Source organism: Bacillus rossius, chromosome 1 (assembly GCF_032445375.1).
Source record: "Bacillus rossius redtenbacheri isolate Brsri chromosome 1, Brsri_v3, whole genome shotgun sequence".
In the NCBI taxonomy this organism is placed as follows: domain Eukaryota; kingdom Metazoa; phylum Arthropoda; class Insecta; order Phasmatodea; family Bacillidae; genus Bacillus; species Bacillus rossius.
This window is the reverse complement of record NC_086330.1, coordinates 142,502,145-142,520,278: the sequence shown is the minus strand read 5'-3', so window position 1 is coordinate 142,520,278 and position 18,134 is coordinate 142,502,145. Positions and strand designations below refer to the sequence as shown.

The 18,134-nt window shown below is 40.1% G+C and overlaps 1 protein-coding gene across 4 annotated transcripts in view; it reads left to right on the top strand.

Moving 5' to 3' along the window:
- The window catches only part of LOC134546237 (protein NDRG3), a 161,400-nt gene that overhangs the window by 90,273 nt on the left and 52,993 nt on the right, over nucleotides 1–18,134 (top strand). For all 4 annotated transcript variants that reach the window (XR_010079115.1, XM_063388917.1, XM_063388919.1 and 1 more), the window contains one exon: nucleotides 16,535–16,734. Coding sequence is in view for 3 of the 4 variants with exons in the window: in XM_063388917.1 (XP_063244987.1) it covers nucleotides 16,535–16,734 (200 nt within the window). In the remaining variant the exon portion in view is untranslated. The remainder of the gene's footprint in view (nucleotides 1–16,534; nucleotides 16,735–18,134) is intronic.

Below are 18,134 nucleotides of genomic sequence, written 5' to 3'. Positions count from 1 at the left end.
TTTAAGGATCCTTTCGGCTAAATTGCCCTTTGAGTAGTTTGTTAGTTTATGAAAGTTAAGGCAAACTTCAATATTGCTTTACATCAAAGTCTGCTGAAATATCATTCTGCAAACACAAAGACGGTTAATACACCACCGTTTATCTGATATTTCTTTGTTGAAATATTCTTTAGGTACGCGGTACTTCAGTTGGTCATGATGGTTTATAATATATATATATATATATATATATATATATATATATAATATTTGTGCTTAGTGCGAGAGTTATCATAACAATTCAGTATGTGTTGCCAGTTTTGCGTGACTGAAGCATAGGCACATGTTATTAGAACAATGTTTTTGATTTAGCGCTTGGCATAATTACAGTAAATCAAAAACGACTTTCAGGGCTCAACCAACCTTGACTGTACAGTGTGCATCCAGCAGTTACTCTTACCTGTCGCTCCATTCAAGGATCCGATGCCGAGTCATTCAAATTTTTTTTTCTGGTCGTGCACCTTGACCAGAAGCGCACTTGGGTTTCAGCGCCCCCCCCCCCCCCTTTTTTTTTTTTTTGCTCGTTGCCCAAGGGGCAGCCTCGTCACTGCTGAGTCACCCGCGTGGCCGTGTCCTTGGGTGACTCGAGACGCGCGGCTCTGAACCAGCATCCCTGAGTTCATAGAGCAAGGCTGACCGACACGTCCCCGGGTGACTCGGCCTGGTGTACTCTTACACAAGATTCCTCTGGAAACCACTTGTCAAGAAATAGTTCGTAATACTACAAGTAAGATATTTTAACTTTGTACATCACAGGGCTAGGTTATTTTTGCATTTATGAAATACGGTTTTCTTAGGTAAATTGGCGCATAATTTTATATTTTAATTGATGTTTCATTCAAGCGTAATTTTGTTTTCCAAACCATGGGAAAGATATGCTAATTTTCAATAATTTGTCTTTATTTGGTTTTATCGTTCTGATTCATGTCCGCGGTTACTACTGGAAAGTTATTCTGGGAACGGCTTACAAATAACTTTAACTATTAGAGGTACTGGAACAATACAAAGCATAAATGCCCGGGCAAGAATCCGGACCCAGTATTACTGCGAACACTATTTAGTAGTGATACAGTTGTTTGCATGTGAATGTACAAATTTACAAACATCTGTAATTTTACTTGAATATTTCTGTTCCATTTACAAAACAAATACAGTAGAGTAGAGGGGAAGCCGAAGCCAACAAGGAGGGTAAATACAGCAACTGTTTGTTTCAGGGAGCCTACTGTGTCCGTCTGTGCCGTCGTCGCTGTGTTGTCCAGAATATTTGTTTAATTTCATCATCGGATTCGCCTGTGCATCGCTGTTTTGTCCAAGGTGGTTGTTTGTATTTTCTGTTCTTGTTAACAAATGTCTCGTTGTAAGCGCAATGTTTGTCCTGCCGTATTTGTACCGACTAATTCCTCCCACGGAATTCTCTGTGAGCTGTCTGGGTGTTTAACATATGGCATCGGCTGATTTCGGCTGGTTTTCTGCTTGTTTGTGAATTCGTCTTTCTTGTTCATTCTTGGGGTTTTAACTTATGATATTCAACCAGCAATGGCTTATGTCCATGAAAATCTTTTAAATCAAGATTCCCAATTGCAAGAATCATTCAAAGAACGCGTGAATACATCTATCACACCAATGACCCAGAGCCTAAGGATTTTTTTTTTTTTTGTGAGGAGGGGATAAATCTGCGTCACAGGGTTTTTGCATCTCACTAGGTTTGGTCTCGCCAGAGCCACCTAGATGGTCTCGCCCGCCGTGTTTGTCATTTTCTTTTTCTTGTCCTCACCATTATTTCAGGGCTTTTACTGTCAGTTCATTCCTTTGCGTCTCTCAAATTTTGTGTTTCGTTTCAAATTTACTCAAAGTATAATTACTAAATATTTAATTATTATGAACACTTGCGTGACCTGTTATAGCTCGAAAATAACGTTAGCTAAATATCTGGTGAGAAAATTTGTATTGCAGGTAAGTCATAGGAATTAATTTACCGGAAAAACTCTCAATTAACAGTAATGACAAGATATTTAACTTTTCTACTCGGTGTGTGAGACCGAGCCATAAGGGAAAACTTTATAATATTCAAATAGTTTCCTTTAAAACACGGTTTTTGTGTTATCACAGTTAAGATTGGCTCCATCTACGCCCGTGTGTTACGCCGTATTAATAAGACCCGAATTTTTAGTTCACAAGGAAAGCATCGAGTGGTATTTATGACCGCCATATCGGAAAGAGAAAATGCCTCGTCGTAGCGTAGCTGACACGTGCTCAACGTGGACACTTCCATTGTCTTAGGCGATCGGACCCAGTCTTGAAGGTAACGACTTCTTTGTTGTGCGACGAGACTAGCGCTCCAGTCGATGTGGCAAGTAACTTGAGTTAGTAAATCGCGGTTGTTTTCGTGCCACCATTGGCAGGGCAGCTTTCAGTAACTGTGATCGCTCCGAGACCACCAATACTGCACGCCTGTGGGCGGCCCAGCCAGAACCCTGTCCGATGCCACGCCTTCACAGCAGGTCTCGGTGCGAGGAGGATAAGGGGCATTGTTTGGAGTTGCTTGGCTTTTGGGTTGTAGCCACGTAGAAGGCCCTCATCAGTGAAGCAGTTACCTACTTCGCCCTCGACGCGGCTATACAACCCAGAAACCAAGCAACTCCAGAAGAAGGGGGTGTTTATCTTTTCGCATGGTCCTGACGATGACTCGAGAATATCCGATAGAACTGTCAAAATAGGGTTGTGAAATGGAAGATTCGCGATTTAATCTGGGTACAGGTTAGAATTTCAGTAGGCCCATACGTTTGCTTACGTCCGCGTTCCTTCAAGCGATTGGATTTTTATATACTTCTATTTTAGTTGGTGTATTTGCAGTTAGGCTTATCGGGTGGCGGCTTACGAATTAAACTTACCTGATCTTACAACTAAAATTAAAATTTTAAAAAATATACAGATAAAAATTAAGGAATATTTCAATAAACATTTTTGGTATTAAAAGTTCGAAAATTAAAATGCTAATTTAAGCATGGCTGTACTGGTGGCACCATAGAGAATTTCAAGTAGTTTTGCGAATAACCGAGAAATAATCACATTGAAAAAAACAGTCTGTTTATAGTAGTGTCCAGATATTTATTTCGAAGACAGTGATCCCTACATAATAATTTTTACGCACGCGGTCACAATTGTCTGTGACATACACAAAATCTTACAGTGTAAACACGTTACTATTAACCACTGAAATAAGTATTTTGCAATATCGCAACACAAAACATGTTGTGTGTAATTGGCGCGCCAACTATGGCAAACTGGACTAAAGAAGAAGCAAATAGCGATTTGGGCGCATGACGAGCGGCGGCCCCAGTCGTTTCTAGGCCAGCAGTAATAAGATATATTTATTTCAACGTCTTGAATTTGCAATGGTGTGAGGTGAGTTGTATATGCCCCACGAGGTCATTTAGATTTTAGATTGAGCCCATGAAATTTTCCAGTCTTTGCATAAAACATTATTATTAGTATCTTTGCCATTGTAAAACGAAACAAATGTGCAATTCTGTTTAAAATGAATGTGTAATGAACACAGTAAACTAATGGCGACTGAAAACTATCGAATGTGAAAAATGTCGATTTGAATGCATGTTAAAATCCTGGAGCATAGAATCTGGTTGTTTCCAAACGCGAGCCAAAAAAGTAGAGCTGTCATACCAAATATGCGTAACCCGGCTTTTATAAGTTTATTTTACTTTTATTGTGTATCAGTATACCGCGCATTGGATTCTACTCTTATTTGTCTGAGAAACCTTGAAGACAGCATATAAGAGGTAACAGCCGACTAAGCCGTAAAATAATGAAATAAAAAAAAACTCCTAACGCATAAACTTCTGCCGTGCTGTCGTGAATTTTTCAGTTGAATAAAATAGTTTATGTTGCATGTGATGCACATTGCGAAAATGGCGTGGTAGATGTTCCATGGCTGCACGTTTAGCTGAAGTCATTGTTTATTTTCAGTAGCCATTCATGTAAATGGCATTTTGAATAAGGCAAGAAGCGTGGCAATTCTGCGGAAGACGGGGCGGGGTTGGAATGAAAGCGAAACACGTTATTGTAATTCGTTCCAGTCACCCGCCCCATTTACGATGCCAGTTCCAGTTTTTCGCCCGCGGATTAGTCACTGACTCCGGGCTCCATCTGTGAGTATAATTCAGTCCTGGAGACAGGAAAAATTCGCGGATTCGTTTCGCAATAGGCCAGACTCCAAACCCGTTAACCTTCATGCTCCTTCAGTAATTGGACCACCATTTACCTGAAGGACTCTGAGCCAATGAAAAACCTTTAACAAGAGAAGTATCGAATCACAAGCATCGCAGGAAACACGTTTCACGAGTCAGTAGCCAGTGAGCAGGTGTAATTTGCCCAAGTACATAAAGTATCGTGGAGTCTATCGTAGAGGTCGTTGAAATCGCGAATATTTCCGGTTTATATTAATTGCAGGTAATTTTAACTATTTAAAACCCTTTTCTTAATGTGGGATATCACACACCCTGTTTTTTTTTATTTTCTAGTCATATGTACTAGTTAGGGTTATTTCTATAAATCAATGTACCTAGTTTGCACTTGTTCTGTCACAAATATGTTTCACAGATATGTTTTAATTGCTATCATTTGCGCGCCTTTTTACACCCATTATATAACACTCTGTAAATATCTATGAAAAATATTAATGACAGAACAAGTGCAAACTATGCACACTGTTTGATTTATAGAAATACTAGCCCTTAACTAGTAGTAATGACTAGAAATTGAAAATAAAAAAAGTGGCGTGTGCGACTCCAACAGGCCCCGTCACACTTTAAAACTCGCGCTTCCAACAGCTTCCATTAAAATTATGTTTTACAAGTTTCATGACTTTTGTACATTGAACTGATTTTAAAATATTTTTAATGTTTGATGGAATCGGTCAATTAGAAATGTGCCCAGTGAAAACGGAACTGGCTTACGTTTCCGTCTCAACGAATCTTTAAATTGACGAGGAACACGTGAGAGATTAAAGAGGTTATAGAATTAAAATAACTAATAATATGAATGTTGCTTGTAAATTAATTTATTTGTGTAAAATCAAATATGACTATAACTTAAAAATATTGCAGAAAAATAATTTTATTATGAAACTAGTACTCATATGATTTAAATATACAGATGTTTTTTAAAGTTAAGAAATGCACACAAATCAAAAATTTAAATTCTCCGTCCTGCACTTCCGCGGGAGTTCGTTTCGTCGGCCCTCGCGAGCGGCCGGATTCAAAATTCACTTGTCCGACGAGCGCAGAGATTAGGCAGCTTCTCATTTCCGCCTCTTCCTTTCTTTTCTGTTTGCCGCTTATCCTTCCTTCCTCTTCGCCGAGCCTTGTTTATCGCCAAAGATCGCCGCGTCGACCCCGATGGAGGGGAAGCGACGATTCATAGACCCCCGACCAGTCACCGATCTCGCTCGTGCAACTCCTTGGAAGAAACCACATGTATTCCTCATCCATTACTCTTATTGTGTTTATAAGATTTATTTATATTTTGAGTCAAATGTAATGTATGCCTACCTAATGCATAATAACCTAACCAACGGACAACAAATCATAAGCAATTAAATAATTTTCTTTAACCATAGTATTAAAATGCAATAATAAATTATTTAAGAAAATGTAAAAAAAAATACCACTCTCTAGTGGCGGGATTCGAACTAAGCAGCTTTAAAATCGGAACCATGCTCTTACACTGTGAGTTAAATAGACCGAACCAAAGTTTGGGGTAAATATTTAGTTATAATTGGTAGACCAGGATTACAACGTATTTTAAATGTTGCTATTATTACGTCATGTGACATTTATGTTCATAAAATGTATTTCAAACTAGTTTTGCTATTACAAATATTTATTTGGCACACCGATACTCTTGTAAGTCTCCCGATGTTCACGTAAGCGAATATAAGCGATTTAAAGGGCCCTGTAAAATATATTCGAAGTAGTTCCACAGAAAACTCACAGAGAGCAGTGTCGAAGCTGTCGTTCATAAGAGGATTATCTCTCGCCACTATGTCTGAGACAGCCAGCCACCAGCTTGTGGGAAGGCGGAATTACAATAAGCCCGTGGTATCCGTCCGCTGGCCAACCATCATCCGTACGCCAGCTGCCGGAGTGATTTATAACACTCCGTTCACCGTCATAATATTTTCCTTCACAGTTGTTGCCAACTGTTGAGAGATCTTGAAGTTTGGAGAAAAGTTTTCTTGTATAAATAATTAGATTAGTTACATGATGTGTAAAATATTAGCTCTCGGTATGCGGCATTTGGTGGGAGTAATTTTGTTAATGGAACGGAAGTCGTTTGGAACGGAAAGTAACCACGGTGCGGCCAACCGGGGTTAAGTTTTCTTCAAGTATTTTTCGTTTTTATCGGAGCCGTTTCATACTTAGTTTAACCTTCTGCAAATCGAATGATTCGATAGTCGACGTTGCTGCTCCGGCAACTAATTCTAGCGGCGGGTACAAAAATTGCGTGTGATTCGCGTCCAGAAATGTAGTTGAAAACACAATTTGCGTAATTGTTTTATACCAAGCAAACACTTAATACTCGCTTGTAAAGATAAAAAAAAATGTTTCGTATAAATGAGTATGAGAAGCAGTAATTCTGGTAAGCCACACTACAAAGTATGTGGCTACCAAAACAAAGTGAACTAATTTTTCACTGGTCTGTTTTCCTGATAATAGCTGGTGCATTGCTCCTCACAATCAATGTGGCTATGTTAGTAATATGTTAAGAAAATTACTATCTAGCGGGTGGGCCCATAAATACTTCAAAAACTAGATTTCAAGTCTCATTAATTAGAGTTTCTCGCCCAAGGTGCAGCGCTCACGTCTTCTCCAGAGGGAAATACATAGTCTTTGTCATTTAACTTGTTTCAAATTCAAAAGTATTGCCAATGGTTCTCAACGTATCCTTCTGCCACTGTTGTTCTGTCATCTACTTCACGTTGTCAGTGATCGTAAAAACAACATGAGTTACTTTGCATGGGTAGCACTGGTATACCGGAAATACTACCATCGCGAACTTTCAAGTTTGAGACAAGTTACATGTCGGAGACTGTAATAACTATGACGAAAGTTCAGGGACAATACTCACAACGCTTGCGCAGTTAAGTATACTAATTGGCCTTGGTATACTGTCAAATTTTTTCCCCTCCCCGATGCTTGTCGACATTTTTATGAAGTCTTCTGTTTTCTTTGGTTTATTTTTATTTTTATATACGTCCGTTCAGGTAGTAGATTTTTTGCTGTTCACTTCCGCAAGTCTACTTTGCGCTTTTTCATATAATCACTTAATAATTTTTGTGAGATTATAATAACCCATTTTAAGTCCCATTTTCAATATTTTCGAGACCTACCCCCCAAAATAACTGAAAATTTCATGCTAACAGTTTTACTGGCTATATCATAAGTATTATTTTTTTTAAATTAATTGAAGAGTAGAAATTCAAAAAGGACTAAGTGCCAAGACCTAAAGTATAGCGATTATTCCATCAAAATATCCTGTTGTGCCATCTCCAGTAAGCTTCAAAACCTTTGTTGCTGTTATATTTCTAACAAAATGTAATAAGTGCCATTTGTAGCGATATTAAATAGGGATTTTCCTCGTCATCAAGTCTAAGCTATTTATGTATTCAAACGCTTCAATCATTTATATATAAAATTTATGTGTTTGAATACATTTATATTTTATTTGAAGATTTTGCTGAACTATACGTTACACATAGAAGCTGGAAGATTGCTTGGATTTTGGTCGCTCGTGTGATGTTTTCATGACTGATTCACAGTGCTCTCGACATGGCACAATGCGTGTGTACACCCACTCCAAGGTCGACCCGACAAACTACGGCGAAGATAGAAGTATGAAGTATTATTCTTACACACCGGAACAAATTCGCGGGTTTAATGACCTCTTATGATGAACTCCACAGTTCTACTTACACTCGTGCAAATACCACCTACCCATTGGCTGCTACCTTGTGAGACGTCCCAACGTAGTAGTCTGTGATTCGATACAACTTTGGTTGAGTATTTCTCATTGGCATAAGAGTTGTGAGCCAATAGCAGAAGCAGCACGTATGTATAATTGTTTGATTTTAGCCTATCGTGAAATGAATTAATGAAATTTTTCAGTCTCTGATTACACACATTAAATGCTATCTGGGCATCTTGGCACTCAAGTGGCCAAGTAATGAGCGCACCCCCTCCCTTTTCTCTCCTCGTGAACACACAATGAATTACAACCTGCTGCGGGCATTCTGCATCTTCCGTTACCGGCCACACCCACCAGACCACGCCTGTTGTTTGCGTGGGTAATATTCTCGAACAAACGTCCGCCGAAGTTGATCACCGCCGTGATGAGTTTTCGAGATTTCAGACTGAGATGGTAACACAATGCGGTTGCTATATCGATAGTTCCCATCGCACCTCAGAGTTTTCAGGTGTCAAAATGTTAATATTTTCTTCTTTTTATTTTGATAATTGTTATTTTTGTAAAGTGATATTACATGGCGCGTATTATATATTAAAATTAATGAGAAATTAATTTTCGAAAAGGTTTCCAAGCATGATGATGTGAATGCGATATTTTACTGCTGTGCGAAACGTATTTCGAAATTTTCGTAGTACATGTGGACGGTTGCTCTTTAGTATTTCTTCTGTATGGAAAAAACAATTGGGATTCCCCGTTTTTTTATTTCTCGTGTTTGGTGTTAAATAAATAACATAATAATATTCTATTGTAATATGAATTTACCTTATATGTGACAAATTGAATAACGAACAAGGCAACAAAGGTAAATAAGAAAAAGCAAGTGACAAAACTAAACTGTACACGCCTAGGAATCAACAGATATGATAGCAGTTGAAGAGCCTACCTAGACCTACTCAGGTTACCGAGACTTGTCAAAGAACCATTCACTGGCTGAGATCAGTTGCTTATGCTGACAGCGCGGTCGACATGTGCGTCGCCAACTGAGACATCACCACGGCGGCCAGCCCGAGATCTCAGCCCGCCCGCCTTGTGGGCGGCTCGATGTCGCCCTACACCTCTGTATGAGGTAGTGCAGACTTGCCAACCTTTACGATTTTTTCGTAAAATGTACGAAAATCACGTCCGTTTTACGATTGTACGAGGATGTCTGCATTTGTTTTACGAATTTTAAGTACGAGCCGTTTATTAAAACATGTATTTTCCGTCTGCCTTAAATGTTTTATTGTATGTTTTGTGAAAGCTGTTGCCATGTGTTGTTGCTGTGGAAACGAATGCGGTAATTGAGTTATATTATTGGTCGAAGGCCAGTGAACCACGTAATTTGTTGTTCGATTGTATATCTTTCCTTATTGGCCGCCTGAGTTACATAGATGCGCTTACAACCAATCACGAACCAGTTTAAATAGCATTTTTAGTTTGGCAAGATGGTGTGTGCATAAGCGTATGTTGTGATTCTTCAGTTAAAGTTGTGCCAATTTTGATTTTGTTTATTACAGTTTAGGAAACAAATTTATTGCATGTTTTTAATAAAAACGTGTTATGTGCACAATTAACGGAAGTGGAATCAAGTAAAGAAGAAAATGCCCCCGAAACGTGATACGCATTATTCTCAGGCATTTCGTGATACATACACGCGGGATTTTCCGTGTATTCTTAAATCAAGCAAGGGAACACAGTTCGCATTTTTTTCAGTGTGTAGATGTGACATCAACATTGGGCACGGCGGAAGATATGACATCAATCTCCACGTGAACTGTTCAAAACATCTCGCAAATGTTAAAAGTGTCGCAGTCAGTTCAAAGGTTAGTGATTAGTTCGCTAAAAATAACAGCACAGACAATGCTGTAATACGTGCAGAATGTATTTTTACAAACTTTTTGGTTGAACATAATATTCCTTTAAATGTTTCGGATCACGCCGGCCCGTTATTTAGAAAAATGTTTTCAGATTCTGAAGTAGCAAAAAAATTTGGTTGCACAATAACAAAGTCGACAGTTATCGTGAAAGAAATGGCAACAGATGGAACTATAAAATTGTTTGTAATTTACAAACTGTGGCATTTTCAGTCGCGACCGACGGCAGCAATGACTGAATGCAAATTATATCCACTAGTAGTAACATTTTGTAATGCAAGTTTGAAAATGATAGTGTCAAGGTTGCTTTCATTACCAGTACTCCAGGGAGATTCTACTGGAAGTTAACTGATATCAGTGTATATTGTAACAAAGGTACACTCTGTTGATTTGTAGGGTACCACAAGGAACGAAGTTTTTCTTTGATGTGATTCTAAGCAAAAATGTTTCCATAATGGTAAATAATGAGAATGATTGTTGGTCTGCAATGTTAATGTATGTTGAAACGATTACATAATTTCGATTACTATAAAAATGTGATATCATGAAAGTTTATTAATTTTTCAATTGCCACGAGCAGTTTACGCGTGTTATATTATTTTTTATGTATTTTACTAATTGAGGGTTTCAAAAGTTGGCAAGTCTAGTAGTGAGACTGTTCGTCGCAGGGTGTGCCGCGTGGTTTGGGTGTTGGATTGGTGGGGGTGCCCGCAAGCGGGAAGTTGATGTGTTGCTTTTTGTGGCGCGCCTGGACCACAGCCGGGATCTGCTCGGGCCCCGGGGAGGTTCAGCCCGTCGGAGGTCGTCTCAGCGGCGTCTCTCGTGGGCAGTGATTCCGGTGTCCAGTGTGGGTGCGTCGTGGTGTCGGTGTGGCCGTTTTTCTGGGACGTTGGGACGAATGTCACTTGAGAGCTTTTCTCTGGCGGGGGGGGGGGGGGGGAATGCATGCTTGTCCCACCCCCAGCGCCCAGGCCTTATCCGCCTGCCCCCTGAAGCCAGCTCCTTCCTCTGGTGCCTCCCAGATCCATTCACTGACCACCAGTTCAAAACAAAGCTCTTTATACAAGGCGCTAGGCCACGGGACTATTTCTCCTGATAAACTACCAACCCACAGGGGTTTGTAGCAAGAGGCATATGTACAGTTGTCAACCATAATGATGTGTACCCAGCAGTTAACGTTGTGTGTTTGTAGTTGAGAATTTTTCTCTGATTTATTCAAAAGTGTTTAATAAGCCGAAATAAACTTGTAATAGTGTTTTTCATAAATATCCGTGAAACTCGCGCATTAATTTGACGTCAGGCTAACGTTAAAAGTCCCTGTATACTTTACCAATATTAGCTCTCCATTGGCCAATTTCATTGCGAGAAACATTTTTTTTTTAATTTGACTCAATGTAACTTGCTTTGTTTTTGGCTCACAGTCGTAGAGGGCGTGCCAAAATAACAGGAGCCCGGTTATTAACTCAATGCCTAATTGTAATATTTTGTAGTCTAACTTGCTGCCAAAAGCACGAAATTTCCTTGCCTCTCTGTTCATGGTTAGATACTTAAAAAATTCGCGTTATTGTGTGGCAACAGACCAGGTTACAAACTGTTGTACCTACATTTTGATACCCTCTGTCATTGGATCGCGTGTTCTTTTAGTCCCTTAAGGACTGGAAACAAATCACAAACTTGCAAATAAACAAGTTACGCAGCCACGCGGAACCAGAGAACATGGCTAAATGTTGGCAGTCAACCAATAAGCAAACGAGACTGCATTGGGTGTGTACAGTTACGTGGATTTTAACATGTTGGACCAGAAAACCACGCTTATTTGGAAGATCTCTAGTCAGGATTGGGGGCAGGTAGTTTTCGTGAAAAAATCTGAACGCAATAAGGTAAGGTATGCCCGCGCCGGCGGTTTGTCTTGTAATTGTCGGCCGTCTGCGAGATAAGCCATTGCCTTATTCACCAGACCGTTCATTCAGGACGCCCTTGCTCCTGGCTAAATGGCTGCGATTCGTGTGTCGTCAGTACACTACTAGAATTTACATTAATGTACAGACTTTTCAAAGAAGAATTTAACTCAATCGAAGAGTTCTTCCTAATTTGAAATAACCCACGTATGCAGAGGATCGTGGAGGTCATTGAAATCGTGAAATTTCCAGTTCCTAACCATCTCACAATTTTTTTTTCCTGCAGTGATTTCGGAAAACACCTGAGAACAATGTAAATACAGTTGAGCATCGATTATTCGAAACAATTCGGGACATCGGATAACTTATTTTTCGGATAACCTGATTTACGAATAAACTTGTAGCATTATCATAGGAACATTACGTATGTGAAACAAAGAAATACTGATATTGAACGCTTAAGTGTTTATGTACCTTACCTAATAGTTGTAGTACATCAAAAATAGCCTAAATGTTATGTTTCAGAGCTAAGGTTTTTTTTTTTTCTCTCAGCTTAATCTTGCACTGGCGCCCGCTAGCGGGAATACGTGGCACGCAAATTTAAATCCGCCGACTGGAGCGCTTTCTGTTAAACCGATGTTTCGGTTGATCGGTATTCGGATAATCGATTATAATCGCCGTATCATGGTTCGAAACTCTGGAATTCGTGTCCAGAGCGTTGAAAGCAGGTTAATGGAGTGGAGCGCAGCGCAGCGCACGGGCTTTACTGTGGCGGCGCAGCGAGGAGAGACGCGGCCCGCCTCGTGACTCGGCCTTTCGCAGCTGTCGCCGCCACACGCGAGCTAAACAACTGCGCACGCGCCGGCATTAGCGACTCTTCGCACGGAGCTTCCTCCGCCCGACCTCACTGCCACCTACCATACGGCCGTGCTGAGTGTGGGGACAGGCCCGTCAGACGCTATATGCAGGACCGTGCATTTTTCGAGAAAATATTTCCAGACAAGCTGCGTTTTTGTTGTTGGCTGGGTTTCTGTCAGGTACATGTCTACTGACAGCACGCCAATCTCAGCCATCCAGTGCGGAAGCAAACGCGTCCTGAAAGGCCCAGCCAAATAGAGCAATGGCTTCTCTTGCAGACCGCCAATTACAAGGGAACAATCGCTAGCACAGGAATGCCCTATTGAAGTATAATATAATGAGCGGTCAGATTATTTTGTGAAGAATGCTTGCTCCTAGCAATAAGCGGTTTCTTCCTTGTAATTGGCAATCACTAGGGGACACAGAAATTTTTTCCTGGGTAGAAGGAAAAAAAGGGGGGGATTGTGATAAAAGTTACAAATCATTAGATTGTTTTTAAAAACTTATATTACTATTGACACTAATACTTTGACGTATGGGCCGTGGGCCTACCCATATGTGACGTGGCTTCTCACACAGTTGAAATTGCAGAGTTTTGTAACATAGGTAGGTACTGCCTTCATTGATATGATTTTTTTTCAGCTTGTTGGGGGGGGGGGATCTTCTATTCTTCCCCCCTTCCCCCTGTCGGCGGCCTTTTCAAAGAGAAGCCATTGCCTTATTTAGCCGGGCCATTCAGTACACATTGCTTCCCGCACTGTAAGGCTGTGCTGACAGTAGACATGATGTACCTGAGGGGAAACTCGACCAATCACCTTATATATCTGTCTTAAGTCGTAGTTAAAGATCAGGAAATTTCACGGATTAAATTGGTTGCAGAATTCATATAATTAAATACTTATTCTCTTGCGTTGCTTTCCTATTAGAAAACATTTTTTTCTTGTTTTTACGCTCCCCTTTAACTACAAGCCAGTCAACAACAGGCCAGCAGTAGAGTGGGCGAATCACGCACAAACTGGTTGAAAGAATAAGAGGTTGGGTAGCAAATAATTCAGTCCATATTGAGGCGAAACCTGCTTTAAAATATAAAATAATTTTCATGTTTAACTTGGTTTTGAATGAGTTACCGAGATTTACAAATTTCTGGAAGAATTGTGTGCGAGATAGCGAGTCTTATCGGTGGATACATGTCAAGTTCGTGCTGTTATTTGGAGACAAGCTAAAATGTATATCATTCATTTGTTTCCCGTGGTGGTTCGTTTCATGATCCATAGAACCCCAAACAAATGTCAACTGAAATGGTTATGTTTATAAACTAACACACACACAAAGAATGGGTCTGAACTTGATCGACAAACTTCGGCCGCAGATTCATTAGGAAAAAAAGGGTTGAAACCATAGTATAGGGCCTATAAATTACTCGTGGGATAAAGTGATTTCCAATGCTAATATAGACCTAAGCCCGTGAAGTTGGAACTGGTACCAATAGTTTATTGCAAATAAAAATTTAAAAGGAAACCTTATACTTTTTTAATAATGCTTAGTTAACCAAGTTCTATAACCAACGCAACTTATTACTGTCGTGAAATTATTTAATTGGAATAATAAGCGGTAACACCATTATCTCCTGTACATTTTTTAGACGTCCCTGACCTACTGTACATATTTCCTAGACTACTCCGTGATTTTCCACATACTTAAAATATCCTAGTTTTTTTTTTTTGCAAGTCATCCTATGAGAGATGCAAGCATGGGAAACTCTTATAATCCCTATATGTGAATTGAAATAGTACAATTTGTATTAATTTGTATTGGCAATCAGTGTCTCCTCGTCGAGGTCATTAGAGATGGTGACATCGACTTGCACGAACCATTCCAGCGTTTGCCTGGAGTACTGAAAGACCGTAATCTAGACAGCTGGACCCGAGACTCGAACCCGTTTACTCTGGTATACAAATCCAGTTTGTACAAATGGCCGCGGAAGTTGATTGGTTCAGATCACTCGCCTCCTGCCAAGGTGATCCCGGATTTTCTGAACTAGCGGGAAACGTCGCGGACGTTGCCGTAAGGCGGTGCTCCAGTCTCCCTCAGTGCTCACACCTTGGCTCGTCGCTTCTCGTCCTATAGTGATTTTGAGGTCTACGAGAACCTATGTATCAGTCAGTCATTCATCGACCAACGGAGCCAGGTCTTCGGAACAACAAATGGGTACTATAGAACCGAATACGGGACACTCATGGAAAAAGATGGACACCTTGCGAGAGTTGTATAGAGCTTTGTTTAGGAAAGTGGAGGGAAATTATTAAGTACCATAGATCTCAACACCGGTCACTCTCCTAAAATCACGCACAGAAAATATTATTCTGTACTTTTACGGAATACTCCTTTAGAAACCAGTTGCAAAGAAGTAGTTTGCAATACTACAAGAAAGATGCAACTTTGTACAGCACATGACTATGGTTATTTTCGCATATATGAAAAACCACTTTGGAGCTAATAATGAGTATATTTCTTACGAAAATTGGCGCATAATTTTATATTGTAATTGATGTTTCATTCAAACATATTTGTTTTAACCATGGAAAAGATAATCGGGAATGTTAAACAATTTGACTTTATTTTTGTTGTATCATGCTTATTATGTGAGCAGTTAATACTGGAAAGCTATTCAGGGACGGTTTACGAATAACTTTAACTACTGGAATTGGGTTGTTGGGTCAACACAAAGCATAAATGCCCGGATAAGAATCGGAACCCAGTATTACTGCGAACACCAATTTGTAGTGATACAGTTGTTTTCGTGTAAATTTACAAATTTACAAATATCTTCAATTTTACATCAATATTTTTGTTCCATTTACAAAAAAAATACTGTGTTGAAACTACTGTGTTCAGTAATCCTAGCGAGAGAATTGTTTCGTACCTAGGATTGAAGGAGATTTATCATTTGGAGTGTATGTGTGTATTGGGTTTTGAAGAACTATTTTTACGAGCCCAGTGTGTTTAGTTAATATATCAATAATTGTATAATGAAGAATAATGTGTGATAATTTGACCTGTTAACGAATGTGTGTACTGCGATGTTAAATCTATATTGAAATCAATTGGAATAAGTATAATATTCCATCAGATGCACAGGAAAACAGGCACAATATGTGCTATATACTTATGTAATAATTACCGAGTGCAAGATATTGCTAAATCTTTGTATTTATTCCTAAAAACTGACACTTAATTTATATTCTTGTAAACCTATTTCACTCCATAAAACTATCCCTGCAAAAGTATCAAAGACTTTGAAATGCCTGTTGCTCATATAAACATTAAATAATTTACAGGAGCTGTACACAACGATTTGAAAATTAAATATGGGTTTATTTTTCATGTATCACTGCTTGAATGATAGAAAGATTTATATAGATATGTATATATAGCGATACATATATAGAGAGATATAGGTGTGTAGAGGAGAGAGATAGTGAGAGGGATATATATGCATAGAGATATATATGTATATGTATATATATAAAATTAAATGCTTTGTATGTGTACCTTCTTCAAACAAAGTACCAAAAAAATTGTATGAGGCATCAGGCATTGCAACACATGCCAGGCATTTAGTTGAATACAAATAATACTTACAGAAATCGCCGTCTATAAGTATATTTATTATCAATGCTTATAGCTACTACTTCAGTAAGAATGTATTCGTTGCATTAACTTAAAAAAAAGTACAGAATAGTATTATTTAGTTGCTAGGTTATAAATAAGTTAGGAGGAGACATCGCGACGCCTCAGTCGGGGGCCTACAGTGAAAGGGTTGGGTGGTCCTGCTGCTCGCAGCACGATGCCCTCCGACAGCATGGACGACATCGAGCTGAAGAACATCCAGCTGCAGTTCCCGCAGGCGCGCACGCTCGCCCGCGGCGACAGCAGCGCCCTGGAGGAGCGCGTGGAGACGGCGCGCGGCAGCGTGCTGGTGGCTGTGCAGGGCAACCGCAACCGCCCCGCCATCCTCACCTACCACGACCTGGGCCTCAACTGTGAGTACCGCAGCCGTCCCTGCCGCTGCTCCCACGATGCAGCACAAGGCTGTGGAATATTACTTTCATAATGAGATCATAGCACGGGTAGAACTTAACGTATCTGATAGAATTAAACCTCAAAGTAACAAACACTGTTCTTGTACTTGAAACGATTTTTAACGTATTTAGAACATAAACAAACATGGCTACCACCGCAACCAAGTACTCAGCTTCACTGAGCAACGTAAACGGAATAGCTAATCCGCACGGGTACATCTCCGTGTTATTGAAGAAACTTTTTTGTGTGAAATCCGTCTCCGTTTCCGTGCCATTCTAAAACGGACCTTATCAGGCACAAACAGACTGATGTCGGATTTACTGGAAAATAAGTGTATGAACATTCTCCGTGTATTACTGTATAAGCTCCCTTGTTTGACGCTGGGAGGATTCAAGCCCGGCTCAGCAGGACGGCAGGACGAGCGGTCTGACCTCTCGGACCGCCGTGGCTTCGCTGTCCGGTAGGAGAAACCTCGCATTGTTGCGGTCATCCTGCGGGGAGGCGGGTGCAGAAACCCGAGGACCGCCCGTCCCGTATCCCTTACGTCGCCTCGGCTCGCTCCGTCTCCTCTGACCACATCACTTCCAACCACGGCCATCCTGTGACAAGAGCTCGGTGGCAGATACACGGGTTGTTTCAAAATTCACGGTTAGGGCGGTGTCACTATGCGTTTGAACTGGAGCGCCGGTTGCCAGTTTATATTAGGTAATTTCTTCTAGATCACTTGTTTACATGTTTGATTTTTATAAATTTACTTTTTGCATTCTTGAGAATTGTGCTTTGTATACTCTATGAAAGCCTAGCGTAAGAACATATAAAAAATAAAAAATCGCCGCGGAAGTTTTAGCCGCAGTGGAAGAAATAGGTACATAGTGTGACAAACCTCAACAGGAAAATCACAAGTCACTCAACAACTGGTGAATCGCTAGAGGACGCTTTCCAACAAACAATATGGACGAGCAGTTCACAGTTAACGTCGTCAATTGTGCTTTGGATCTCCGAAGAGGTAGATGGATGCGTACACGAATCGAGTGAAAGTCGACATTCATTGCATGTACGGGTTTACGGAAGATTCGGGAATGAGTCCACCAATTTGTTTTGATTTCGATCTTGGTCTCCACATACTTCCCGGGCTCAAAATTAGCTAAGTTTTCTGGGGGTTATCCCCATCTTTGTTTCGCGTGTCTTTTCACAGGATGCGCACTGGTTGGTGTCCATCTTTGTCTTGCCTTTAGTAGTGTGGGCTGCCATTTCTATCCCCGCTCGAAGTGCCTAACATAAAGAGATATCGCTTCTTATAAATACATTTTGTTTCGTAAAAATTAGAAACTTTTTTTTTGGTTGAGCAGGACAGAACTAC